This window comes from Alnus glutinosa, chromosome 10, assembly GCF_958979055.1.
Source record: "Alnus glutinosa chromosome 10, dhAlnGlut1.1, whole genome shotgun sequence".
Lineage (NCBI taxonomy): Eukaryota > Viridiplantae > Streptophyta > Magnoliopsida > Fagales > Betulaceae > Alnus > Alnus glutinosa.
In genome coordinates, this window is record NC_084895.1 from 12264147 (window position 1) to 12290065 (window position 25919).

At 33.4% G+C, this 25919-nt stretch overlaps 2 protein-coding genes and 1 long non-coding RNA gene across 4 annotated transcripts in view; 1 reads left to right on the top strand and 2 right to left on the bottom strand.

Moving 5' to 3' along the window:
* Nucleotides 1-3282: 3282 nt before the first annotated feature.
* LOC133880429 (uncharacterized) lies at nucleotides 3283-8014 on the bottom strand. The gene is made up of 4 exons (XR_009902276.1): nucleotides 7850-8014; nucleotides 7005-7106; nucleotides 4493-4532; nucleotides 3283-3507 (listed from the first exon to the last, which is right to left on the bottom strand). It is a non-coding gene; the product is annotated as an uncharacterized LOC133880429 (long non-coding RNA).
* Nucleotides 8015-9441: 1427 nt separating this feature from the next.
* LOC133879051 (uncharacterized) lies at nucleotides 9442-11196 on the bottom strand. The gene is made up of 4 exons (XM_062317601.1): nucleotides 11177-11196; nucleotides 10144-10685; nucleotides 9853-10040; nucleotides 9442-9495 (listed from the first exon to the last, which is right to left on the bottom strand). The coding sequence occupies exons 1-4, from the start codon at nucleotides 11194-11196 to the stop codon at nucleotides 9442-9444; spliced, it is 804 nt and encodes a 267-aa protein (XP_062173585.1).
* Nucleotides 11197-16957: 5761 nt separating this feature from the next.
* Nucleotides 16958-25919, top strand: part of LOC133880706 (ankyrin repeat-containing protein NPR4-like) — a 32995-nt gene continuing 24033 nt past the window's right edge. For both annotated transcript variants that reach the window (XM_062319701.1, XM_062319702.1), the window contains exons 1-2: nucleotides 16958-17217; nucleotides 19656-20019. In XM_062319701.1, coding sequence (XP_062175685.1) covers nucleotides 19671-20019 — 349 coding nt within the window. In that variant the 5' untranslated portion in view covers nucleotides 16958-17217; nucleotides 19656-19670. The remainder of the gene's footprint in view (nucleotides 17218-19655; nucleotides 20020-25919) is intronic.

Genomic DNA, 25919 nt, shown 5'->3' on the forward strand with positions numbered 1-25919 from the left:
AGATTTCAACCAAAAATATAAAAATAACAAAAAGTCCTACTTATATCATTAAATGATATAGAGACTATTTGTATCATATTAATAGAGAGAGAGAGAGAGAGAGGGAGAGATTAAATAGACCGGTTCAATTTTATTTAAAAGACCGGTTCAGCATTTAAAGGACCGGTTTAGTCACTAAAAAGTATGGGTTCATGCCACGTTTCACTATTCTATGGCATTCTAAGGAAAAACTTGGCTTTTATATATATATATATATGATGGGTTAAGGTTTCATCCGCTTGGACTTAATTCTATATGCTTTCTTGGCATGAAACAAGATCCTCTCCATTTTAACTGAAATGAAAAATAATATTTTTATGGTTTATATTTTATATTGTTGTATTTAATAAAAAAAAAATGCTAGAAGTACTAAATTTCTTACGGAGAGAATGAACCAAAATTATGCAGAGCTTATTCATTGGTACCTGAAGCATTTCTCTTTATTTACTTGTTTTAATCATTTCCAATAAATAAGCTCCACATCATTTTGGTATTACTCTCTTAGTAAAAGATTTGGTACACCTAGCATTTTTCATTTAATAATATAGATGAAATCATTTAAAAAATTTAAGGTTAAATATTATTTAACCCCTTAAACTAACCATCGTTTGTAATGTAGTATCATGAACTCACAACTCACGTGATGTGGTCCTCTAAACTACCAAATTTATATAATGTAGACATTCGGTTAGGAGATTCCGTCTTCTTGGATGCCATGCACGTGACCACTTGGGCCAGAATTTTCCCATTATGCCCTTGTTGGAATTTAAAAAAGGAGGGGGGTGGGGGGAGGGTGAAATCATATTTAACTTCTAAGTTTTCATTTTATTTAAATTTAGTCATTGGGTTTTCAATTTTAATAATAAATTCACTAAGTTTTACTCAAGTTTTAAATTGGTCCTTCTCTCACTTTACCATTAAAGTTAATGATTTTCTATTTGTCACATGTGTTTCATTTGACGTGCTAGGGTCTATCCAGTGTCAAAGTTAATGGTATTTTCTCTAACCCTACAAATTTAGAAGATTAAGATGACAAATAATATGGTTTTTGTCTTTTTAGTTGAGGTTTTTTTTTTTTTTTTTTTTTTTTTTTTTTTTTTTTTTAATTTTTTTATTTTATTTTATGGATGATTTAGAGCTTAATTATATGACATTTGATATTATGTATTGATGATATGAACGCTAGCGTGGCAATTGAGACATACGTGACATATGACTAACCATTCATTTTGACGAAAAAAATATAAAAGGACCTATTTCAAATCTGGGTAAAACCTAAAGATCATATTCTTTAAATTAGAAACTCAAGTTCTTTAAATTCAGCCACCCCTTTGGAGGACGGGTTGGCTTGTGAGCCACCCCCAGAGGTGGCGTCTTCCTCTTCTAGGGTGGATCGCCGCCACCCCAAGCGCATGGGGCTGGCTATGTGCCACCCTCGGCCCTAACCACCAAAAAATCAACACACATTCGGTTATCCTCCACCAAAACAAAAATACCCATAATGAAACTCTAAATCAAATCCATCAATTGGAATCTAAGCAACATCAAGCAAATTGTTACGTGCCTAACCACGTAAAGGATAAGTAGAATAGTTCAATGAACCCTAAACCTTCCAAAATAACTACTAGAGTTGATAATTAGTTTCTTTGATTCTTCTATTAATCAAGCAACATGCTATATATAACCTTACAATGCTAAAAGATAAACAAAATTGATGATAACTACATAAATACCTATAACAACGATGAAGGTAAACCTTTTAGACTTCTACTAATATACTAATAGTTAAGGATATACAATATCCTTTATTCTCTACTAATAAATTATAATAGGTAAACACTTATAATAACTCCTATTACAGTTATTTGTTTATTGCTGGTGGGACTCCTTTTCTCATCCATCACTCCCATGTTTGGTACTGATGCAATGGCGCTAGAGGAATTGTGGCGGCGTGGAATGGAACCATGTACTGGTTTGCAGTGGTTGATGGCACGTTTGGAAGATTAGATTCGATGATTTCTAGATCTACGGCTACGGTGGGCTGCTCATGGTTGACGAGGGAACCATGACGGCTGTTCGATGTGGTGCTTTTTAGGGCTTATGTGGAACGAATGACCGTTCTGTGGTGTCCGGTGCATCTAGGATGGTGAAGATATAGCTGTCTGACGGCACGAAACTGTAGAATCAACAGTGCTACTGAGCGAATTTGTGGGTGGGCGTATGCTGGGATGATGGTTGTTAGGTGTTTGTGGTTGGCTAGGATGTAACATGACGATGGTCACCTGATAGCATGTGTTGAAAACGTTTGTTACTAGAAACAAACATCTCACGCGTTTTCGAAGCATTTCTTGGTGAATAGAATTCAACTGCGACATTTGAAGTTCCAAACGACGGTTGTCCATGGTGGAAGCAACGTGGTGTTTGGCTATGATTCCAATTGTTATGTGCCTAACCATGTAACGGATAATTAGAATAGTTCAAGGAACTCTAAACCTCCCAAAACAACTACTATAGTTGATAATCAACTTCTTTGATTCTTCTTTTAATCAAGCAACATGCTATATATAGCCTTATGATACCAAAGATAAATATAATTGATGATGACTATATTAATACGTATAACAAGGATAAAGGTAACTCTTATGAAATTCTACTAATAGACTAACACTTAAGGATATTCTCTACTAATAAACTCTAATAGGTAAACTCTTATAATAACTCCTATTACAATGGCTTGTTTATTGCTGGTGGGATTCTTCTTCTTCCCATCTATCATTCCCATGTTTGGTACGTAACATAAAACCCAATACAAATAAACCAAGATTCAAAACCCATAAGCTAGGGACAAATATAATCTACATTGAAGAAATTCAATTTGCTTCAACCGATCTCTCTCTCTCTCTCAACTCTCTTTTTCTCTCTTTCGGTCTCACTCTCTCATTCTCTGCTTTATCTCATGCTCTCAATCTCTATGTTGTAGAAACAGAAAAGAAAAGAAAAGAAAAGAAAAGGAAAGGTTGAGAGAGAAGGAAAACAGGGAAAGAAAAAAGAAGAGGGAAGAGAATAAACTTGCTTAGTAAGTTGATAGCATATCCTGTCTATGGTTTTGTCATGAATGCTGGTAACTTAAATGCTCACTAATACTTATCTGACAAAACGTGTAACACCCAAACCCAAAAGGGCCTTGTCTGTTAGCCTTAAAGCCTCAGAGGTGCAAGGTTACTTATTAGGACGCCAGAACACTTGTAAACCACTAAAAATAATATTTTTGCAGAAGTATAAGTTCTTAATAACATAATAACACAACTGAATAAGTTAAGTGATCCAATTTTTTTTTTTGTCTGTGCCTGATGCACTTGCTTTAACATAGTTTGACAGAATATAAATGCAATAAAAGTAACATAGTGGATGATATGATGACCCCTAAAAGCCTAAGCATTCCGACCACCTACCCATCTGCCTCAAAACCTGAAAAGATGAAGAAAGTAAGGGGTGAGCGTAAAGCTCAGTAAGTAATATACTTCCCAACTGAATTAAAATGGTTGATTGAGGGGAGACAAATAGCAACATAAGTAAAAAGTAGTCTTCATAAGAAGAAAAAAATATGTGTAACACTGAAATAAGATGTAAACTTCTTAATAATTTGAACATCATATCCTTTGTAGTTTTTACCCATCTGGCCTTGCATACAAATTATACAATTAAGCCTCATATGGATGGGGGTTGTGCAATCCAACCTTCGAGGATCAGGCAATACCGTGGATGCAGATATGCCTTAGCCAGCTGATTAACTTCTTGGTGCACTCAGCATGGCAACTTAATGATGGCCCTACCTTCACGTAACCATAACTTTAGTATGGTGCACTCCATCCTAGTCCGGTACCGTACTATTAACTTTTCCTTAGGCCAAATGTCTTATAACCTTCATTTACATAATGTAGTTCCACCTTACACATGCTTATTCTTCACTTCCTTAAACTTTCAATAATCATATAACTTAGCATGTGAAAATTGTACCACTTCTTTACGTAAATCTTTCTTATTAGGGAAAGTTTCCTTAAATGGAAACTCTCCTTATTTAGAAACTTTCCATAAAATGTAAACTTTTCTTAATTTGGGAAAAACTATTAAAATAGAAGCTTTCCTCATTTAAAATCATCATTTCGATACTAAGCAGTTGTACTTACTTTTGAGTGACAACTTAGTTATAAATCTTTCTGATGCCATGAGCTTTTAAATCATATGATGACAGTTAAAAAGGGAACATATATCATTGACAAATTGTGATAAATGCCATAACAAGTACATGTCATTGAAATATTTAAGATAATAATGAAACATTACTTTGCAGGGTAATTAAACTTTTAAAGTAATCTATCATAATATGTATAATACGAAAGTGATAATCTTTAAAATTAAAATGTATTTGGAAGGGGTAAGAAATACCACTTACCTTGCTACTGTGGTAAAGGTAGGCGATAATCTGCTAAGACCTGAACAATAAGGTTCATCTAGGTTAGCTCAGAGCTAGATACTTAAAGACCCTAATTTACCTTCCTGACCTTTCCCCCCTATTAAAGGAGATTTTTTTTTTTTTTTTTTTTTTGGACTAGGTTTGAAATTAAGTTATTATTTCTAAAAATATATTTCATTTTAATCTCACTTATTTTATTAATATTTTTGTGTTCTTTGAATAAAGGAAGGAGGGGTTAGTTTTGGAATTTCACCAAGAAAATTTATATAAATCTTTTCTTTCAAAAGAATCTCAAAATTATTTTTATGGGGGCTTGGGTCAAGAATGGTCCATTTGGACATCCTCCTAACTATGTTAAGTACTAAGGCTCATAACTCACTAAATGGGTCTAAACTAGTGTTATTCACTTAGCCTACTTGGCTCATTGGCCCAAAACACATCTAAAGCTATTCACTTAATAAGTTTTTCGATCAATCACCCACTGAAACATACCATGGACTTACATTTTATTTTATTAATTTTTTTTTTCCAGATTTAAATCAAAGCCTTTCTTGATGCCATATATGAGAAATAACATATTTTTATAAAATAGTTTTAATATCACTCAAAGTGTGGTTTAGAAATATTTTACAATTCAAAAGAACCATTTTGTAGAATTTTTTTTTTTTGCTATAAATTTTATGACCTAGTTTAAAATCTATACTCATTATTCATTTTCAAAATTATTTTTCACATCATTATACAACTATAGACTTTTGGTATAGGATTTTATGTCATTTTCATGAAAAACGTTATTAAAGGGTCATCATGAAGTTTTCATTAGGGCAATGTGGTGTTTATATGTTCATACACTTGGCTATACAAAACTATTGGTCATCTAAGACAAGATAGATGTGATTTAAGAAAATAATGCATAAGGTACATATGTTTGGTTATAATACATGCTTTTATGAGGTCTTCTTAACAAGTGTTTTCATGGTATAAAAAGAAATTTAACATTATATGGATTAAGGTTATCTAGTAAAATAGCATAGTCACATTTTTATGGTTTAAAGAAAGATTTATACTATTTAAGCAAAATTTCTCATCTAGGTTTAAGCATGACATTATATAGTTTTAAATACTCAAGTAAAATATGACATACAAGTTAAAGCATAACATAAATGATAGTTTGAAAGAGGAGATGATGGATTACTTACAAAGTTAAGGTAAATTACACTAGAACTCAAAAGTCTTCTCTAATGAAAAATGAGTAGGATAAGCTCTTGGGAGTGGATGAGAGTGTGAGGAAAATGAAAGAGTAGATAAGGTGAGAAAGGAGGAGTGGGTCGTGTGAAATGGGATATTGAATGGCGAGGAACAAGCTTCGTTACTTCGGGGGAAGTAAAAAAGAAGCCATGGTCCTCTAAATATAGAAAAATTTCTCCTATTAACTAGTCTAAGTTTACTTTTCTTTTTACCAAGATGGTCATATGCATGGAGTGATTTGTGATACCAAGGAAATTTAATTAACAAGGGTTATCTTTAATAAAACATGATTGAAGGTAGTTAATATACATAATTAAAAAAGGTCATGTTACATTATAATCATTAGATTTTATTTCATATAGTTCTATATGGCATATGTTATGGATTAATCAATAATTTTTGAAATCAATTATTTTTCCATAATCTCCTTTAGAGGGCTTGATTAAGTTTAGTAGGTCTAATGACATTGGTTCCTAAGTTTAAATTCAAGGCCTTGGTAAAAAATTTTCTAATTATAACTATGAGGGTGTTACAAAACGCACACACACTAATAGCAAAACACATGGCCACATGTTTATCCTTTTCTTTTCTTTTTTTTTTTTAATCCTATTTTTAAACCTTTCACTTCCTTTGTTTATAGACTTACTCTACAAGTTTCTCTTTTGGAATCCAAGTTTTGACACTCATTTTTAATTAATTAAAAACGTGGCCCACAGTCTCACTCTTACAATTAGAATTAAATCCACATAACTTTAATTAATTATGTTGGTACCCCAGTCTCCATTTACTTATTTCTTTCTTATTTTCCTTTTAAACCCCTATATCACTTTTATTAACTTATTGTATAAAATTATTTATTTAATTAACTCATTATCACAATGATCTTTATTATTATTATTATTTTCATTTAAACTCATAACTTAGACTCTTTATTATTTTAACTATAGTTTATTCCATACTTAACATTATCACACCAATAATATTATTATTTTAATCAATTCACTGAATATTTGTCTATTTATTATTTAAATCACTCAGCAATATTATTAGAACTTAATATAATTTCCTTATTAATAAAATCAGGGCTTATAAATTATCATCCACCAATTAATATTTATTTATAGAAATATTCATATAATCTCATAAATTTCTCAAGAATTATTTATATATGATTTATTAAATCAATCTTAATATCAAAATAAGACCGATCTCATAAATAGGGAATTTGAGAATTTGAGCATACCTTACTATATGTACTCTGTATAGTTAACCATAATTTTTCCAGCATTGAGATCAGCAATCATAAAAAAAGCGTCTTCCGAAAGATTGATGTTTCCGTGGCATCCTGGTGGGCAATAATCAACGATCAGAACCAAAATGAAATTGTTCTTGCAAGGTGGTGGTGCTACGCGGTTTGTCGCACCAATACATGCTACTGAGTATAATTTCCCACATGCTGCCCCATTTTCCCACATGCTATCACTTGCTGCGGCTATATAAATGCCTCTTTCCTCATATCCATAACATGCAGAGGCTGCGCGCCAAATATAATGAAATTGATCGAAACAAATCAATCTTTCTTATAAATGAACTAGTAGTAGTTAAGACATACATGGCTTTTAATTACTTCATATCTAAACTAAACTAAACTTGAGTTAATGCCCAACAGACAATTCTAGAGGTGCAAGTTATTAGAAAATAAGGGGAAGACAGAAACAGAGAAGAGAAGAAAGACAGAAACGCAGATAACTTTAAGAACTACATTGTTAATTACTGATTTCACTTACATGGCTTGATTACAAAATAGTCTAATATATATAATAGACTTAGGAAAGGGTGCTTGCTGTAGTGAAATGGGCTTGCTGAAATCTGATGTCTTGCTACAATGGTTATAGATAACTTGCTGTAGAGGTGCGTATCCTCTAATACAAGTTGCATGTGTTAATAGTAAATTTCAGAATTTTACAGGCAAACTAACGTGACATGTGAAAGGAATTAATGTACATTTTTGAATTTACCCTAAACCAAACAGATCATGTTTTCAGAACAAAATTAAACACGGCCAGTAAAGAATCAAAATATACTTACGAACATAAGGAGGTTTGTAGAAGGTGGCAATCCCTGTGGCAGCATCTGAAATTGAGGCAAAACATATGATGATGCATACTACAATAAGAAATCGAATATTTGTTCCCATTCTGTTTTCCTTAGAAATGCCTAAATTAAGATACATATACATATAGTTTCATAAAACAGAAGGTTGACTCCATTTCATTTTATAGAGGAATCCTAATTAACAAGTATATTAATTAATTAATTAATTAATATATACAACCCAATTCTCACATGAAGGGGTTAGCTAGCTCTGCCTAATCCTATCCTATCATGTTATTTTATACTACTTCTTCAGTTGAACATCATTATTGGACCGTTTCCAAGACAAGGGCTATCATAATTTGAAATTTTCATTTGTCATAATTATTGCTTGTGCATTATAGAAAGAAATTCACTACCAAAATATGAAATATACTCAAATACACCAAAAACCTCAGACTTTAACAAAAGAGAATTGCCCCATCTACAAAAGACAAAACAACTAATTCTCTACAGCTCTATGGAAAAAGAAAAATTTCTTCTTTTCTTCTATAAGTAATGTTATTTAAGATGCTACTATACGACCGTTATACAATTGGTTTCGTTTGGCAGTGAAAATTAATCAATCGTTTTTCTTTTTTTTTTTTTTTATAAATGTTTATCCAAGGGTTGATTTTCACTTCCATATTTGTCTACTAAGACCTTATTTGAAATTGTGTTAAGGAGTTTAAAAATTACTTTTAGTACGAAAAAAGTTGTGCCAGACAAAAATTGGTCTATTTGGTAAAACAAGCTTAAAAAAATCAATTTTTTGCTCTAAAAAAAAAAAAAAAAATGGAAACTGCATTTTAAAAACTACCAAAATTTTGTAGGAAGGGGTTTTCTACCATGATCATGTTATATTATAATACTTCCTTAGTTGAACACAATTATTAGACTGTTTCCAAAAACAAAGACTACGAAAATTTGAAATTTTATTTAATACTATTGGGAATTATATTTTTATATATATATATATATATATATATAGTATTAGACCGTTTCCAAAAGCAAAGACTACCAAATTTGAAATTTTATTTAATACTATTGGGAATTATATATATATAGAAAAAAAACAAACAATATATATCTTGACATGGGCTCACATGAGCTATATATATATATATATATATATATATATACTTTTGTTTCAATCAAAAATATTCAAAGCGATTTAGGGTTCGTTTGGGTTTGCGATTTCAAAAAGTGCGATTTAAAATAACGATTTTAAAATGTGCGATTTGAAAAAAGTGATTTTTAAAAACGCAGTTAAGCGTTTGGCAAAATCGCAGTTTGGCCTTTAAAATCGCGAATTTACCTTTAAAATTCTGCGTTTTCAAAAAAGCACCATTTTATCTGCGATTTGAAAAAGCAGATTTTCTGCGTTTTCAAATCGCAATTTTTAAAAATGCAGTTCCCAAACGATCAATGTTCTGCGATTTGGTTTAAAATCGCACTTATTTTCTACGAAATCGCAATCCCAAACGCACCCTTATTCAAAATGTACTAGCTAGGTTGTGGTGTTTGGTTTGCGCACACCATCATTTCTATATCGAGAGGCTGGCAAACGAGATTGACAATTTTGACAGGATGCAGCCTGCCTTCTCATTCAGTGATACACATAGAACATACACGTACAGTTGCATATATATATATATATATATATATGCATTTTCGTGGTGTGAATCAAAGATTAGTGCAGTAGTATTACTACTATGTGAAATATGCAAGTGAGCAATTTGAAATCGATCACTCACTTTTTAAAAATTAATATTTACTCATTTAATTTTTTGCGAATTTAAAATTAGTCTTTTCGTGATTTTTCTGTTCATTTTCACAATTTTTATTAGCACCATGTCAGTCTTTTTGCTACATTACCTTAAAATATTATATTTTTAATAATTTTATATAAAAATAAAAAATAAAATGAAAAAGTGGGGGTCGTTAGTAGCCACTACCTTGGGTAGGGGGATGGCCGCGCGCAACCCAAATCTATTCCTCCACCCAAAGAGGCTAGGGTTCTCAAAGAAAGCCATGGGGCCCTGGTTTAACAGCGACCCCACTTGAGGAATCTTCCCAATGAGTTTGTTGTGCCGGAGATTTAAGCTCACCACCACTAGAGAACCTGGCCCGTCGCCTCGTCGGTCTGCGAAATGAAACTGGCAATGCTATTTGACAAAATATCATATTGGCAGCATTTGATTAACAGAGCCATAGCCACAAGACCAACTAGTGAAGCTAGAACCAACCGTTTGATCCAGATTCCACTTCACTCAATCGTCCAAATTTCGCCCTTAATTGACGCGGATCCGCATGTCGACGCAAGTGAAACGATGGCGTCTGAGCAGGAGGATTGGCTTGTAGGCCTTGAAACAAATGATCTCCAGCTCCACAAGCTCGATGGGGCAACCATTGATCTTGATCAGCCTGTGCCTGCGCTTGCAGTGGGTCACTCGCACAGAACTCTCTCTCGCTCGCAAAAGCAAAAATGGCTACAACTGCGGCTGAGTCGCCATAGTGCTTCGAGCGCAGGAAGACGGCGGTGGCTGCACCGTCGCACACCGCACAAGCCGAGATTCCACGATTCCAGAAGCCACTCGGGCCCTCCCTAGTGCCTGGGAAGTCCAAGCGCTTGGCCACGACACGTCGACACCGGTGGCCACGATGACGGAGTTGGCAGCAACGGTGTTGGAATTGGTGAATATCTTGAAAGGGGTGGTGGAGAAATCGACCTTGTTGACGGTCTCGGTTAGAATCAGGGTGCCAAAGCAGAGGGACTGGCTGGGAAGTTCTTCAGGAAAGCCTGGGAAGTTCTCGACCTCGAAGGTGGTAGTTCTCCGCCACCCCAGAGGTGGCGCCGGCCACCTTTAGGGCTGGCTGCCTGGCCCTCCTCAAGTGGCAGCCACCAACAATGTCCTTTGAAAAAAAAAAAAAAAAGAATTCTTTTTAAATAAAATTAATAAAAATATAATATTTTAAGGTGATATGATAAAAAGACTGACTTGAAAGTAAAAGTTATGAAAGTGGACAGAAAAGTCACTGAATGACTAATTTTAAATTCACGAAAAATTGGAGTAAATATTGATTTTTGAAAAGTGATGGATCGATTTCAAATCCCGCTCCAACTCATGGATTTATTATACATTTATCCTTCAAAAAAATTTTGCAAATTTTTTGATCAATAAGGAAAAAGGACATGGCGGCCGGTGGGTGCTGTTCAGTGGCATTCTTGAAATCCGGAGGATGAAAGGAAGTAAAGGAGTGAGGCGTGAGGAAAAATACCTAACTTTCCAAACGGCCATTCCTTTTGTGGTAAAGCTTTACTTCTTTTAAGTTCGTTTACCAGTGAGCGCCACCAACTGCATACTGTGGGGCTTACAAGCAGAAGTTTTGGAAGACAGCTCGTCCGACCATGTAAGTAATTATTTGTTATTTATTTATTTATTTTTCAATCAAGTTTGATGTTTGCATAAATGTCGACCTTTGTTTGAAGAGGATCTACGGGATTGGCTTAAGCGGGCATGGCTTTAATTTTAGTGGCATGTTTATCCGTTCTAAGGTTTGAGTCTAGTTTGATGCAAAGAATTTCTTGGGGCTACGTTCACGTGCAAATTCGGAGTCTTACTCGATTCGCGAAGAGTGTACTTTGTAAGGGTTTAAAGTTTGACTGACAGGAGTGGGTACACGAAGTAACCCTACATTGATGGGTTCTCGTCATAATAAAAATAGATAAATAAATTTACTTGATGGTGTTTTAGAATCTAGTTACCGGTTTCACATTTTTGGAGAATGATAGAGGTAGAAAAGGAGTGATGGAGTGAAGTAATGTTAGAGAAATAATATTTTTATATCTATTGTATATATTTTATACATCTTTTTTCTAAATCAACTATTGAATCTATAGGACCTACAAGAATCCACATGTAGGTTCGACAGATCTAATGATTGATTTAAAAAAAATATATATGAGAGATGTACAAAAAATATATATGTAACATGTCTCGTAATGTTATATGTAAAGTTTTTATTTTCTTTTTTCTTTAAAAGTGAAGTAGCTTTTAAAATCATTATTGGATCAAAAAAATTCAATAGTGATTCAACACAAATTTAGTGATAATTTTAAAAAGCACACCATCTTTAAGAGTGCACGTTGGATGCCTTATTCAACTTAATTCTTTTCTTTTTATTTTTTGAATTTATATTTGGAACATATCAAAATTTTTTTACACCCAACTCAATTTGTTTTTCAACCAAACTCAAAAACAAAAATTAAAGAAAGAAAAAGAAAAAGAAAACCAAAACAATAAAAATATAAGTTCAGACCAAGGGTAGCAGAATCACCTCCAGGCGTTTTTTTGGGTGACCTTTATAAGTTTTGGGGTAAGAGAACCACCCCCAACACTTGGGGCTGGGGTGGTTTTCAAACCTCCTCCCCCCCACCCCCCTTTTTCTCAGTTTTAGGTTTTTAATTATTTTATTATCATTATTTTCAGTTTTAGTTTTACTTTTGTCAAATATATTTAATTTAATTCACCTTTCCAAACATATATTTCTAATTTTATTTTTTTACTTTCTAAACCATTTAAACATTATTTCATTTGTTTTTTTTCTTCAACATTCACAATTTTTAAAACAATACAAACTAGTTGCACACCAAAACAAATACTTGTGTATAGCATCATATATATATATATAATAGGAGAATCACTCAGAACATTGCATGATATTGTGACAAGTGGCGTCTTAAAATGCTGCCAAGTATTCATTTTAAGTTAAACGGTGAGTTTAGGTTTGTGTTAAAATGTGATAGTAAACTCAATCCCTATTTTTTCTCTCAAAAAAGAAAAAAACTGAACCCTATTTTTGTGTTAAATATGGGTAACCAACTCATTTATGCATCAGTTATTTTTTCCTACAAACTAACTAAAACTAAAACGTAGTATTTCATAATATATATATATAAGATAAGTGGCATTCTATTTAACTGACAAGGGTACCTCCTTTTTGTTAAGATTGGGTTTAAGTTAGTTAAATTATTTCGTGAAATGTGCATCGAGTGAAACATCAAACGTTTTTATTCTGAAAAAAAAAAACGCTGATATAATTAAAAACAACCGCTGCGAAGCCCCTTTATTATAATAGCCTCTCTTTTAGTAAGAATGTGGAGGTCACGCACATTGAAATTCTGGCATCCCGGAGAAAGAAATAGCAATTTGAGGTTTTGCCTCCTTGGAGCCCTTTCATGAAAGGAAGGGGTCGTCGACTATTGAACTATGTGCACTGTGAGTGATTGAAGTATTTGGTTGAGGTGTTCTTTATTTGAATGTTTTGTAATTTTTTTTTTTTATTATTCATTTTATTTGTGTGATTTGCAGAATTTTAGGCATTTTTGGTAAGTACTTTTTATATTTTTATTATTTGATTATTATGTAGCAAAGGAACATAAATACTTTTGAAACACCAAAAGAGATGTTGATCATTCCATGTTAAACTACTCCTATGGAGATGAAGATTTTAACGTCTTTATATTTTAATTCATTTGAATGTTTTATGGGATTTTTTTTACCAATTGGTATGATTTACTAGGATTTTTAGGCATTAATTTCTGAAATTTCTTTTTCTTTTGAAAGCAAAAGAAGTTGAAAAATTATTTGATTGTTGAGCAGAAAATGAACAGCTTGGATTTCATAGTGCCAAATGCTAAGTGCCTCTTTTAAGTATAAAACGTTTCATTAGAATTGTTGCTAATTAATGGTTAACTGTTTATTCAGTTTTTAAGCCAACTGAATGTTTGAACATCACATGCGTCTGTATATTTCTTTTGTTTGCTTAAGTCAAGTCATATAAAACTAGATAAAGCAAAAATAAACTCTGTTCTATCTTAATCGAACAGTTTCTTTTTTTTATTTTGTTTTGTTTTTCAAGAACTTTTGGGCTTCTTCTTCTGCAAAGTTGTAGTGACCTGTCTCTAATTGAGAACAAACTTTATATCAATTTCAAGGAAAATTTAGATTATAAAATCACATTTCCTATTTATGGCTCTCTAATTATGCATTTTAATTTTTAATTTTTGAATTTGATATTGTAATCAGATTTAATTAGAATGCTTCCAAGTGTTCATTTTAAGTTAAACGGTAAGTTTAAGTTTGTGTTAAAATGTGATAGTAAACTCAATCCCTATTTGCATGGTAAATAAAAATTGAATCTCTATTTTTTCTCTCTCAAAAAAGAAAAATAACCCTATTTTGGTAAAAACAGCATCTACACATTTCCGAAATCACTGGTGGCGTCTCCTTCAAAAATGGTTGCTAATGTGCATGAACAGACCTCCATTGACGGGTGGCACAAGGGTCTTGGACATCCATCACTCAAAACAGTTCAAAATCTTGTTAACAATTTTTCTCTTCCGGTTGTACCAAATAAATTCTCTTCGTTATGTAGTTCTTGTTCTATCAATAAAGCCCATCAACAACCTTTTCATGTCACTAGTTTTCAAAGTCATGCTCCTCTTGAAATTATTTACACTGATGTTTGGGGACCAGCTCATTATACCGGAATTGATGGATCTCGTTATTACCTTCTTTTTGTTGATCATTATACCAAATACATGTGGTTTTATCCTATGGCTACCAAATTTGGTGTGTTTAGTATTTTTCCGCATTTCAAAAACCTCGTTGAAACATGTTTCCAAACCAAAATCAAAAGTCTTATTCACAACATATAAATATTAATGTAAAATAATATAAAAATCACCGGTTTCGTCATTGACTGGCAGGATTCCGACCACTTTCACTGAATTCCGGCTACTATTGTCGGAATTCGGATAGTTTCGTCGGAATCTGGGTTGGTTGAATTCCAACAAAAGTGGCCGGAATCTGGCCAAAACGGCCGAAAGCCAACCATTTTGGCCGGGATCTACCCATTTTGTCCAGATCCAACTAAATGGCCAGAATATGACCATTCTGGTCGTCGGAATCTGGGTTGACCGAATTCCGGCGAAGGTGGCCGGAATCTGGCGACAGTGATCGAATGTTGTCGAATTCCGGTGGTGGTCAACTGCTTGGACGTGAAGGTCGACTGTGTCGTTTAAAAAATGGTCGAATGCGTCTGTCATCTAAGGAAAATGATTTACACTTTTAAAAAGCATAAATCATTTTCCAAAATTTACTACACATTTCTTATCAAAAGGAAATCATTTTTTGGTTGACTATTATTTTTGCCCCCACCAAACACTAGAAAATGCCGAAATTATTTTCCAAAAACAATTTTAAACTGAAACAAACGGAGCATAAGTTGAAACTCAATTCCAGTTATTACCCCCAAACAGATGGCCAACAAAAGTGGTCAATCGATGTTTGTCAACACTCAACCAAAACAATGGGCCAAATGGCTTCTATGGGCAGAATATTGGTTCAAGACCACCTATCATACATCGAAAAATAACCCCCTTCGAAATACGTATAGGGGCGACCACCCCCAACCCTTGTTGGGTATGAAGCTGGGACCACAACAGTCACTCAGGTCGACAACACTTTGGCAGCATATATGGGACAATATCCTTCAGACACTCAAACAACACCTTGCGCTCAAAACCACATGAAACAACAGGTGGACCAACATCGAATTGAATGAGAATTCAAGGAAGGTGACATAATTTTCCTCCGTCTACAACCAAACCGCCAAAGCTCGATAGCCTCTCGACAGTCCATAAAGATTGCCCCACAATTTTATGGGCCCTTCCAAGTACTCCAAAGAGTGGGCAACGTAGCTTACCGACTCAATCATCCCCCCCAGGCTCTACTGTCTCCTTTCTAAAACGAGTCATGGGCTGAACCTAAATCTAGGCATGTGCCTTAGCATCCTTTGAGGGACAAGGCGAACTTGAGGTAACATCCTTTCGCGTCCTTGAGAGTCTACAATTCAAAAGGAAAATGCTCTAGTTTCCATTTTTTTTTTTTTCAAAAAATGATCCTGAAAATGTATCCCCATCCAATGAGATGATAATATATTTTTCAAAATAGTAAATTTCATTCATGATTGACACATTATTTAAAAATCAACTTTTAAAAGAAAACCAAAATTGATAAGTGCAGCACTTCTCAATCCAAAAGCAGGATGGCACCTTCAGCCAATCCAATAGATTAAATTACCCCCGAAAGACGCTACCTGGGAAGAAGCGCACTCCCTCCACAATATATCGCTTTCCTGATTTTCAAACTTGAAAACAAGGTAGGGAAGCAGAGATGGATAACAAGTATCCAACATGGAAGGCGGCAATCCTCAAGGAATTAGTTTCCATCAATAAAATGCAAACGGCTACTTTCCTCACATAACCCATTTCCAAAATAGCAAGACAATAAGATGAATTACATTTCCTTGTACAACGTCAATCTGTTTCATATAAATGTAACCCCAAGGCTACAAGAAGAGATATAATACATTGCCACTCTAAAATACAATTCTCAATCACTTTTGCCCACGTGTCAACTTTTATTTTTATTTATTTTTTTTTTTTTAGAAAAAAAAAACCCTAATGCTATCTAGAGAGCCACTTTGCCACATAAACAAGGTGATCAAGAGTTGTGTCTTGAAGTGGCAAAAAATCATTTCTCCTACAAGAAAGATCATCCAATGAAATATGAATCTAAATCTCTTATTTTATTCCTAAGTTACTGCGTGATTTCTATCGGATCCTATTCTGCTGCTTACTTGATGTACACAATGATCCCAACATCGTTGTGTATAAACAGTGTGGGCATCTGATCAATATATATATATATATATATATATATATATATTTTAAAGCGATCCGGGTTGGTAAAATAACTGAATATTTCTTTGTGAAGGAGATGGACCGCCAAAGATTCACCAAGGAAAAATTATGATACGGAAATGACGGTTAAGATTTAATAAGGAGTATTTCTTTGTGAAGGAGATGGACGGTCAAGGATTCAATAAGGAAATGAACGGTTAAGATTCAATAAGGCAAAAGGACCCGGTGGGTGACCACTTGATGGTGTATGGGAATCTAATCAGTGTCACACTAATTTTAGGAGAATGATAAGCGGAAGAAAGGGAGCGAAGGAAATGGACGGTTAGGATTGAAAAAGGAAAAAAGGTCACCAAAATTAATCACTTGATGGTGTTTCGGAATCTAATCGGTGTCAATAAGAGGACGGAAGGGATCGACTGAAGGAGTCCGGCGCTCAGTTCTTTTTGGGGTATAGCTTTCCTTCTTTTAAGTTCTTCTACGGGCGATCGCTACTGCACGTTGGGACTTATCAGCGGCAGTTTTGGGATACAGCTCGTCCAACCTTGCAACTGTAAGTAATTATTTGTTATTTGTTTGAATTTTTTTTAAAAAAAATCAAATTTTATGTTTGCATCAATGTGAACCTTTGTTTGAAGTTAATTTTGTTTTTAAGTCGTGTAATAATAAAACTGCACCTTTGTTTGTTTCAATGTATTTTTTTTTTATATATATATTTTTTAAAGTTCGATGCAGTAACAAATTTGGAAAAAAAGAAGAAAAGAAAAAGAAAAGCATTTATAAGAAAGAAAGTTCTAAGGGTAACAAACTAACAAATGGGAAGTACGTAGTTTCTACTTTGGCCTCATTTAAATTGAAAAAGATAATTAAGATGTGAGGTTTTTTTATGGCGATTTGGCATGGGTTTTGTGAGCGTATTATGGGAGGTTTGGTTCCCAAATGGTTTGATGGTGGTCCCGTGGAAGTGTTGATTTCGGCCGTGGCTTCTTGGGATCAATTCCAGTTTCAATCGGCAAGTATGGAGCGTTTTTGGTTCCTTTACTGATGAGTGATGAACATGGCTCGTCGTTAGAATTTTTTAGCGAGAAAAGAATTTGTCGGCAAAAGTTAGTCCTGGTAAACTTTGTTTAGGTGCATGTATTTATTATCTTCGGCAACAAAAGAAATGCTTTGGTGCACAGTAATAATTTGAGAACTAAGGAAGTTATGGTTAAACAGATTACATGAAAAATTTGTACTCAAATCCTTGTTAAGGAATCTTTTAAGAAACTAGATAAATGTAAAGAGCTTATAACTAGTTGTTATTTACAGAAGTTGTTAGTATAAATTTGTTGTTTTCACGTAGTAATGACTGAATAAGTTGTTCTGGATAGTGTCTTTTGTTTGAGGGTTTTGAGCCGGTGTTTATTAGCTTGAAGAGGTAAAAGTAAAAGCAAAAAAGATAGAATACATTGGTCTCTGACGCAAGCAAAGTCCAGAAGAAAAGGTGATTCTTGCTCCGGGAGGCAAGCATACTGATTCCCCTTTATTTTCCTTTTTATATTCTCTATTTATTGTCTTTTGCGGCTTTGCCTCAGTGGTATGAGTTCAGCTTAGAAATAGAAGAGAAAAGGACACATTTTCTCTAATTACAATTTTATTGTCAATATTTTTTAAACTATTAATTGTATTAATGTTCTACTTAAATTATAAAAAAAAAATGTTAATATTCCTCCTAATGATAAAAATACTTTTTATAAAATTAGAAAAATTCTTATAGTTATATATATAAAAAAAATAACAAAATAATTTAAAAAATTAAAGAACAAAAAAAAATAAAAAACCGCTTTTTCATTTTTTTTTTGTTTTAAATTTTTAAAAAATATTATTTTTTTTTTTATATAATTTTCAGTTTTTTTTTTTTTTTTTTTAAAAAAAATATTTCAGTTTATATATATATATATATAATTTCAATTTTTTCGTTTTTATATTTTTATTCTTAAAAATTTTCATCTCTTTCGTTCTTTTTCATCCCATTCCACATGCAGATCTTGGATAAAACAATCTGACATTAAGGCATGCCATATCCTCCTACTAAAACTACATCCAAAGAACATATGATCTCTAGATTCCTATCGAGCATGGCAGAACAAGCAGTCCATAGGGCCATCAAACCCCCAACAACACATCCTATCTTTAGTCTGTAAAGCATCCCTACATACCAACCAGAGAATGAAGGACTGTCTAGGTATAGCCAGAGGATACCAAACCATGTTATACCACTCAACAACAGGAAGTTTAATCCTTAGCTGCTCCCAAGTTTCTGCACATGAGTACACACCTTTATTGGATTTCCATAGAGGAATGTCTGTGTCACCAATATCTACTTCCGGGAGTCTACTTTGAATCTCCACAAGACTTTCAGATCTAGTACTTGGCCAAATTGGCACATGTTGTTGCCAAATGGGCCACTTCTCATCTGTGTTATGGAAGCATTCTCAGCTCCCTTGCTTTTCTTTCCTCTGTTAGAATCAAGAGTGGGAAAGACCCACTTTGATCCCCTTTTCCTCCATCTAGTTGTATCTCATAAAAAAAGAGTCCTAATATTAGTTAGCGCATGTTGTCTTCTAAGTAATATGAGTGGTAAAAGGTAAGAATAAGATGAACTTCAATTCAATTTAATACTCGACCAAAAATTATTGGATCCTATGAAAAGATTGTAGCGGCATGGCATTATACCAAATATTTAAATTAAAACTAATTAATGAAATTTACAATTACGATTTTGCCTAAACGGTACATATAAGTATATTGATATAGTCTGAAAAACGAAGAAGCATTTTGTATGAAGAGCTAGAAAATCCAAAACACATGATATAGCTATAAGATATTGGCATCATATATAAATACTTACTGGATGGTGCGAAATATATATGTACCATATGGATATGTATATGTATATGTATATGTTTTCCAATTAAGTTTCACCTAACATGCTTCATAATTTGACAGATTAAAAGCAATAGCATGGCAACAAATAATCTCTCAAGCTCGATTGTTCTTCAACTTCTTACAAATGAAAATTATGAGAATTGGAAAGCTTGGATGAAAAACTATTTGTTGGCTCATGATCTCTGGGACATTGTCGAAGCAACCACGGAACCTCCTAAACCAGAAGATGATGTAGTTGAATTTAAGGCTTGGAGAAAAAATAATGCTGCAGCCTTACATGCAATCCAAATTTCATGCGGGTTGGACATACTGCCTGAGATTAGGGAAATCGATTCTGCCAAAATTGTTTGGGATAAATTGGCTACAATGTACGGGCCAGGCAACTCATCAAGCATCACAGCTGACCCCTTATCAAACATCCAAGGTAACTCTCTCTCTCTCTCTCTCTCTCTCTCTCTCTCTTAGGCCAAATGGGTATACCTTTCCCTCTCTCTAAACATTAGGGCTTATTGTTGTAAAATAATTTGATGGTGCAAAAATTATGGTAGATAAATAAATAGTATTAATTTTAAAATTAACAATAAGTTAAATATAATGTAAGATATTAGAATGAAGAGTAATGAATGATTTCACAATGTTATAGAATCACGCAAAAACGTTATTCTTAAAGGTTGACTTCATGCTCCCAAGAATATTCAACTTTGTGCGATTGGGTCTGGTAATACGCGGCTTTTCATGATTAAGACTATAGCGTTACCTTTGTTACAAACACACTTCCATACATGAAGGCGAAGATTAACAACCTTTCAATTGTTACTCACCGGATAATTGAATCAGAATTTTTAGAGCAAAGCGTGTAATAGAAAGATCAAAGAAGAGGAATTAGTCTATATGGAATGCTCTCTGGTGGGTCTTTTATAGGCGAAAATATTGGCTTACAAAGTAAGTTGATGACAATGGTCATAAAATGGCTAAAAAATATTGGGATGAAGAAAAATTGGATCGCATTTCACGCATGCGAGACAAGACAGGGCAAGGTGAGGCATGGCATGAGTGTTATATAGATATGACCCAATGTGTAGACTAAGCCCAATATCTAAAGATACTTAGGGAGGTCCATAAGTGTATATAAAGCCAATGAGAAACTCATTTCTAAGAGCACCCGCAGTTGATACCCTATAAGTAGTTCTGTTGCCTAAAATAGGAAAAATTTAAAACAAGTCACAAAAAATCAAGCCACAGCAGTTATCCTATTTTAGAGGATTATCCTTGGAAAGTTACAGTGCTTTTCAATACATTGAGTAACACTGTAGCTATCCAATCCAATATTTTAATAAATAAAAAACATGTCTCTCTCTGACTCTCTCTTCTTCACGCCTTCACGCAACCCGCCTCTCTTCTTCTTCGTTCAGCCTTGGTATCCCATCCAATAGCAGCTTGTCGTTGATAGGTTATGAGAGCAACAACCACCGAATTAACGAGAACCCATTATCACAAATTGCATTTAGGATCGTTCAGAACAATTTGAAGCAAATGGGCATTGACAGACGAACACAGCTATCTATGCAGAAAAATTAGCGAGAACCCATGATTGAAACCAGAACAGGATTGATTCAAAACACTTATGAGCAAATGGGCATCAACAGAAGTGGGAAAGAACCAACTAGAAAAGCAAAATTAGAGTTACATTATTGAAAGAATACCCTCTCTCAAGAGCTTCTCGAACCTCGACAACAGCTTTGCTAGCCTCATCGGGTTCGGATCCGGAGCGGCGTCGATCGCTGAGGCCAAGCATAGAGTTGCTCCGATTTGCGCGTTTGAATCCTGCTTCGTGAAGAGCGTGTCGGCCAGGGGCTTCAGGTTGAGAGATAGAGATAGAGATAGAGATAGAGATAGAGATAGAGATAGAGAGAGAGAGAGAGAGAGAGAGAGAGAGAGAGGAGAAGAGCCAAAAGATGCAGAGTAGCAAAGACAAATGGAGAGAAAGAAGAAACTAGAAAGACGGAGAAGAGAGAGAACAAACAGTTTTTTGGAATTAAAAAAAATATTATTTTAATGATATAGGGAAGATTAAGGAAATCTGTTGCGAGGTGTTTTTGCATATGGAAAGAAAAAGTGGTTTGATTCCCTAAATTTTCCTAAATTAAGGAAAATGGATTGGTATCTGCTACTAGTGCTCTAACCAATGTTGGACAAGGGGAGAAATTGTTTGGAACTCATAGACACTCCAATAATCCCGGACATATTATTCATCTAAAAAATAATCCTTCGCATGTTACAAACATTATAATAGGAAGAAACTTGAGAAAGCATGCATCATTGTAGTACCCATTGGTTTTAACCACACTTAGGCGAAATAAGTAGGAACGTAATGAATTATGGTGGAGTTCAACTCTGTTAACCAAATTCATAAGTTGATAAAACTTATTATCCACATATATAGCTTCCTTTATATTAGGGTCGTTCTATAGCGAGTTGACACTTTAGATAGACCATGCACCTCCTGGGTTTCATGAGTGCTTTAAAGACTAACCTTATTCTCATAAGAAGCAATATCCATCAAGAGTACGTGTAGAATACCCCTTATCCCAATGGGTATGGACTATGAACCCATTAAGAGCTTTAAGCTCATCCCTAATAATTATGCATCTGTACAAACTCATACAATAAGGATGGACTTATAACTAATAAACATAGAATAAATGACAGTACCTCATGAAAACGCCTGCAACTTCATTTTACCCATTAAACCTCATTTATGAGATCTTCAATTATGGAGGTATAGTGTCCATCGCAATGTCATAGTGTGGATGCCTCCGTCCTATCCCCCTTGATGTTTTATTGACTAGTCTTTAGCCAATGCATGGCTTGGTCAAAGGATCGGTCAAGTTCCTTTCTGACCTTACAAAGTCTACGGATATTATACCATTCTCAATTAGTTGCCTTACAATGTTATGCCTTAATCGGATATGTTGACTTTTCCTGTTATAGATCTTGCTCTATTCTCAAGCTATAGCATCCTGACAATTTCAATGAATATACACAAGTAGAACTGGGTTACTATATAAAAGTAAATCAACCAGTAAACTCCTTAACCACTCATCTTCGAATCCAACTTTTTCTAAGGCAACTAACTCAACTTCCATGGTGGATCTCGTTACGCAAGTATGCTTTGAGAACTTCTAAGAGATGGCCCCTCTGGTTAATTTGAACACATCCACTAGTGTGCTTTAGTTCATTTGAATCAAAAATTCTATTCGCATCACAATATCTTTCTAATACAATAGGACAATCAAAAATTAATTGTACCCTTTAAATATCTCAATAATCTAGAGATACATCCCAATGCTCAATATCCACAATATGACAATCAAAAAAATAATTGTGCCCTTTAAATATCTCAATAATCTAGAGATAGTATCCCAATGCTCAATACTATAATTATGAGTATATTTACTTAATCTACTAGTAGCGTATGCAATATCAAGACGTGTACAGTTTGTTAAAAACATTAAACTACCAATAATTTGTTCATAGTTCACTTGTAAGATACTATCACCATGGTTCTTAACCAAGTGCACCTTTGAATCATATGGTGTGGACATAGGTGAAAAATCAAATTGCTCATAAGAATTTAATGCCTAGAATGACATTATCTTCACCCATATCTTTCAAATCAAATTTAGTGGAAAGAGATATGTTAGTAATATGCACAACCTCAAGGATAATTCCAAAAATGAGTAAGCAATGAGCATATAAACAAATAATGACTACAATTTTATCAAAGTTGCTATAAATGTATTTATCCGCACCATTAATCAAAGGAAAAATTATAATATAGCTCTCCAAACTACCAGTCATTTTACGGATATCCTTCAAAACTACTAATGCTTGGACTTTAGCCTCCCAAACTATCAAAAAGTTTCAAAAATGCCGAATTTGACAAAAAATGCCTATAATACCCCTGCCACGTGTCATTTTTTAATTAAAAAAACTAAAAAAACTAAAAAAATAAAATTTTATTTTTACTTTTTCTTTAAAAAAAAATTGTTTTTTGGACAGATTGTAGTCGTCCACTTCCACAGTTATTTGTTGTAAGTCGTTGGATTGATAAGGTTATAAATCAGTATGAATTTATTGGTTAGTAAATCCAAAAAACGTAATACCCCATGTTTACGATATAATTTTTTTTTCATAATCTGGTGTATATATCAAATATAATATGTAGTTTTTTTTTCCTACCATTTTAGATGTGTAAAAGCATAACTCTTTAGTCTATTTTATAAAAACCTTGATTAAATTGAATGAAAACATAATCTGGATCGCAAATTTTGGATAAAGATTTTATTAAAATTAGTCCGATAGATTCGGTATGCCATATTTATTAAATAAAATTTGTTTTAGAGGGTAATTTGTTAACTCGCTGATATGATAAAAATTGTGTTAATAATTTTTTTTTTTTTACAAAAAGAGTGATTTTTAAAATGAGTTCATATTTTTATTTTGAGAAAAGATAAAAAAAAAGTAAAATAAAATTTTAATCATCTGAGATTATTCTCAATTTAAAAAATAAAATTTTAGTTTTTTTAGTTTTTTAATTTTTAATTTTTAATTTTAATTTTAATTTTATTTTTTTGTAATTATTTTAATTTTTTTAATTGAAAAATGACATGTGGCAGTGGTATTATAGGCATTTTTTTTTTGGTCAAATTGGGCATTTTTAAAACTTTTTGATAGTTTTGGAGGCCAAAGTCCAAACGTTGGTAGTTCAAGGAGTTATCCGTAAAACGAATGATAATTTGGGGGGTTAAATTATAATTTTTCCTTTATATCACATCTATCATTTCTTACTATTACCTCTAATTCCCACTCTCTTACTAAACAAGGCCATATAGTTGGGCTTGTGTCAAAAGTAAAACGACCGATTTCAATATGTCTATATTTTTCACCTGCAATGACTCCTCAATTTTCTTTAAATCATTTTTTTTTTTGTTTTTTGGTGTTTGTTGTTTTTTGTTTTTGTTTACATACCCAATTAATCAATTCAAGGGTCATATTTCATAGCAATTACCCTAAGAAACCTATGTTTAGGAACTAGACAAAACTTTAGGATTTTCTTATGCAATTTTGAATTATGATCAATGAAATAAGCGATAAGACAAATGAAATTCAGATTTTGCAATGATGACAATGTATTGGTGGCGAGGCAAACCCTTTGATGCTCAACAAATCCCTTAACTTACTATTCTCCGCCATGTATGATTTCCAAATATCTCTTGCCACAGTAAAATGGGATGACAGTTTGAATCTAGCTATGTTCCAAATCATTAACAAATTTATGAAACCCCTCAATCTCCACATACCTAAAATCCAACTCATATTTTGTAAAATACTAGGCAAATAGGGTCCTTATTCTGTCAGGGTCATACTTCACAAATCCTATTGGGTTGCTAAAGGTACCATCTGCCTCCTCCTGAAACCTGTTTTATTTTTATCTAATCTCTCAAGTCTTAACGGATAGTTTTTGTAACCTAGTTGTATGTGGGATAACATGGCCGAAGTACCATGTTTTTTATAGTGACACCTAAATTATTTGGAACACTACTTGCAAGCTCTAGGGTCCTTAGGGGTCACAACTCCTAAAATTCTATTGTTTTCGGATAGAAATTTATTACCAACTAGTTTTTATTAGTTTTATACAAACCAGCTTTTAGGAATAATATGTGTCATTTAAGCTTGTGAGAAATACACGTTATTAAAAACACATCTATTTCTTGCATGCTAAAAACACATGTCACTCTTACAAACAAACCAAGTACGGTGAAGACGAGCCGATCTCGCACAAGTGCTATTCGCCTGAGCTCAACTCGTTTACTGGCCTAATTGCACGGGTCAATAAAAAAACTTAGTTACACCATTGATATCTCCTTGTGTTATGTGTGCATAAGCACTATATTTAAATATATAATAGAATAATTATGTCCTTATTAGTAATTTGCACATAAAATTGCAGGAAAAAAAGTGGCATCCAAACACTCAATTGCCAAGGAAAAAGTAATTTTGAACAAATTTTAAAAATTGCGTTTTAAAAATATTATTTTTAAAATTATACTTTTTGAAATTGTAATTCCAAATAGACTCTAAGAATTTGAAAGTGATACAAGAGATGTGCAGTGCATGGAGAATATGAAATGGGGGGATGCAAAATAAATATGAAATGGTTTTTACAAACGACGTGGTTGCGGTAGTAAATGCCAAAACGTCGTTGTATTAACTTGACAAAACAGGGAAATTGAAAAAATAAAAATAAAAAAAAATTAAAAT

Bases quoted from the DNA above. Each gene is read 5' to 3' on its own strand.
- LOC133879051 (XM_062317601.1), bottom strand. From the start codon at position 11,196: ATGGCCGTTTGGAAAGTTAG. The intron at 10,686-11,176 runs GTATTTTTCCTC...GCTTTCCTGAAG, and splicing joins ATGGCCGTTTGGAAAGTTAG to AACTTCCCAGCCAGTCCCTC. The intron at 9,496-9,852 runs GTAGTGGCTACT...CTGAATGAGAAG, and splicing joins CGGCCATCCCCCTACCCAAG to GCAGGCTGCATCCTGTCAAA.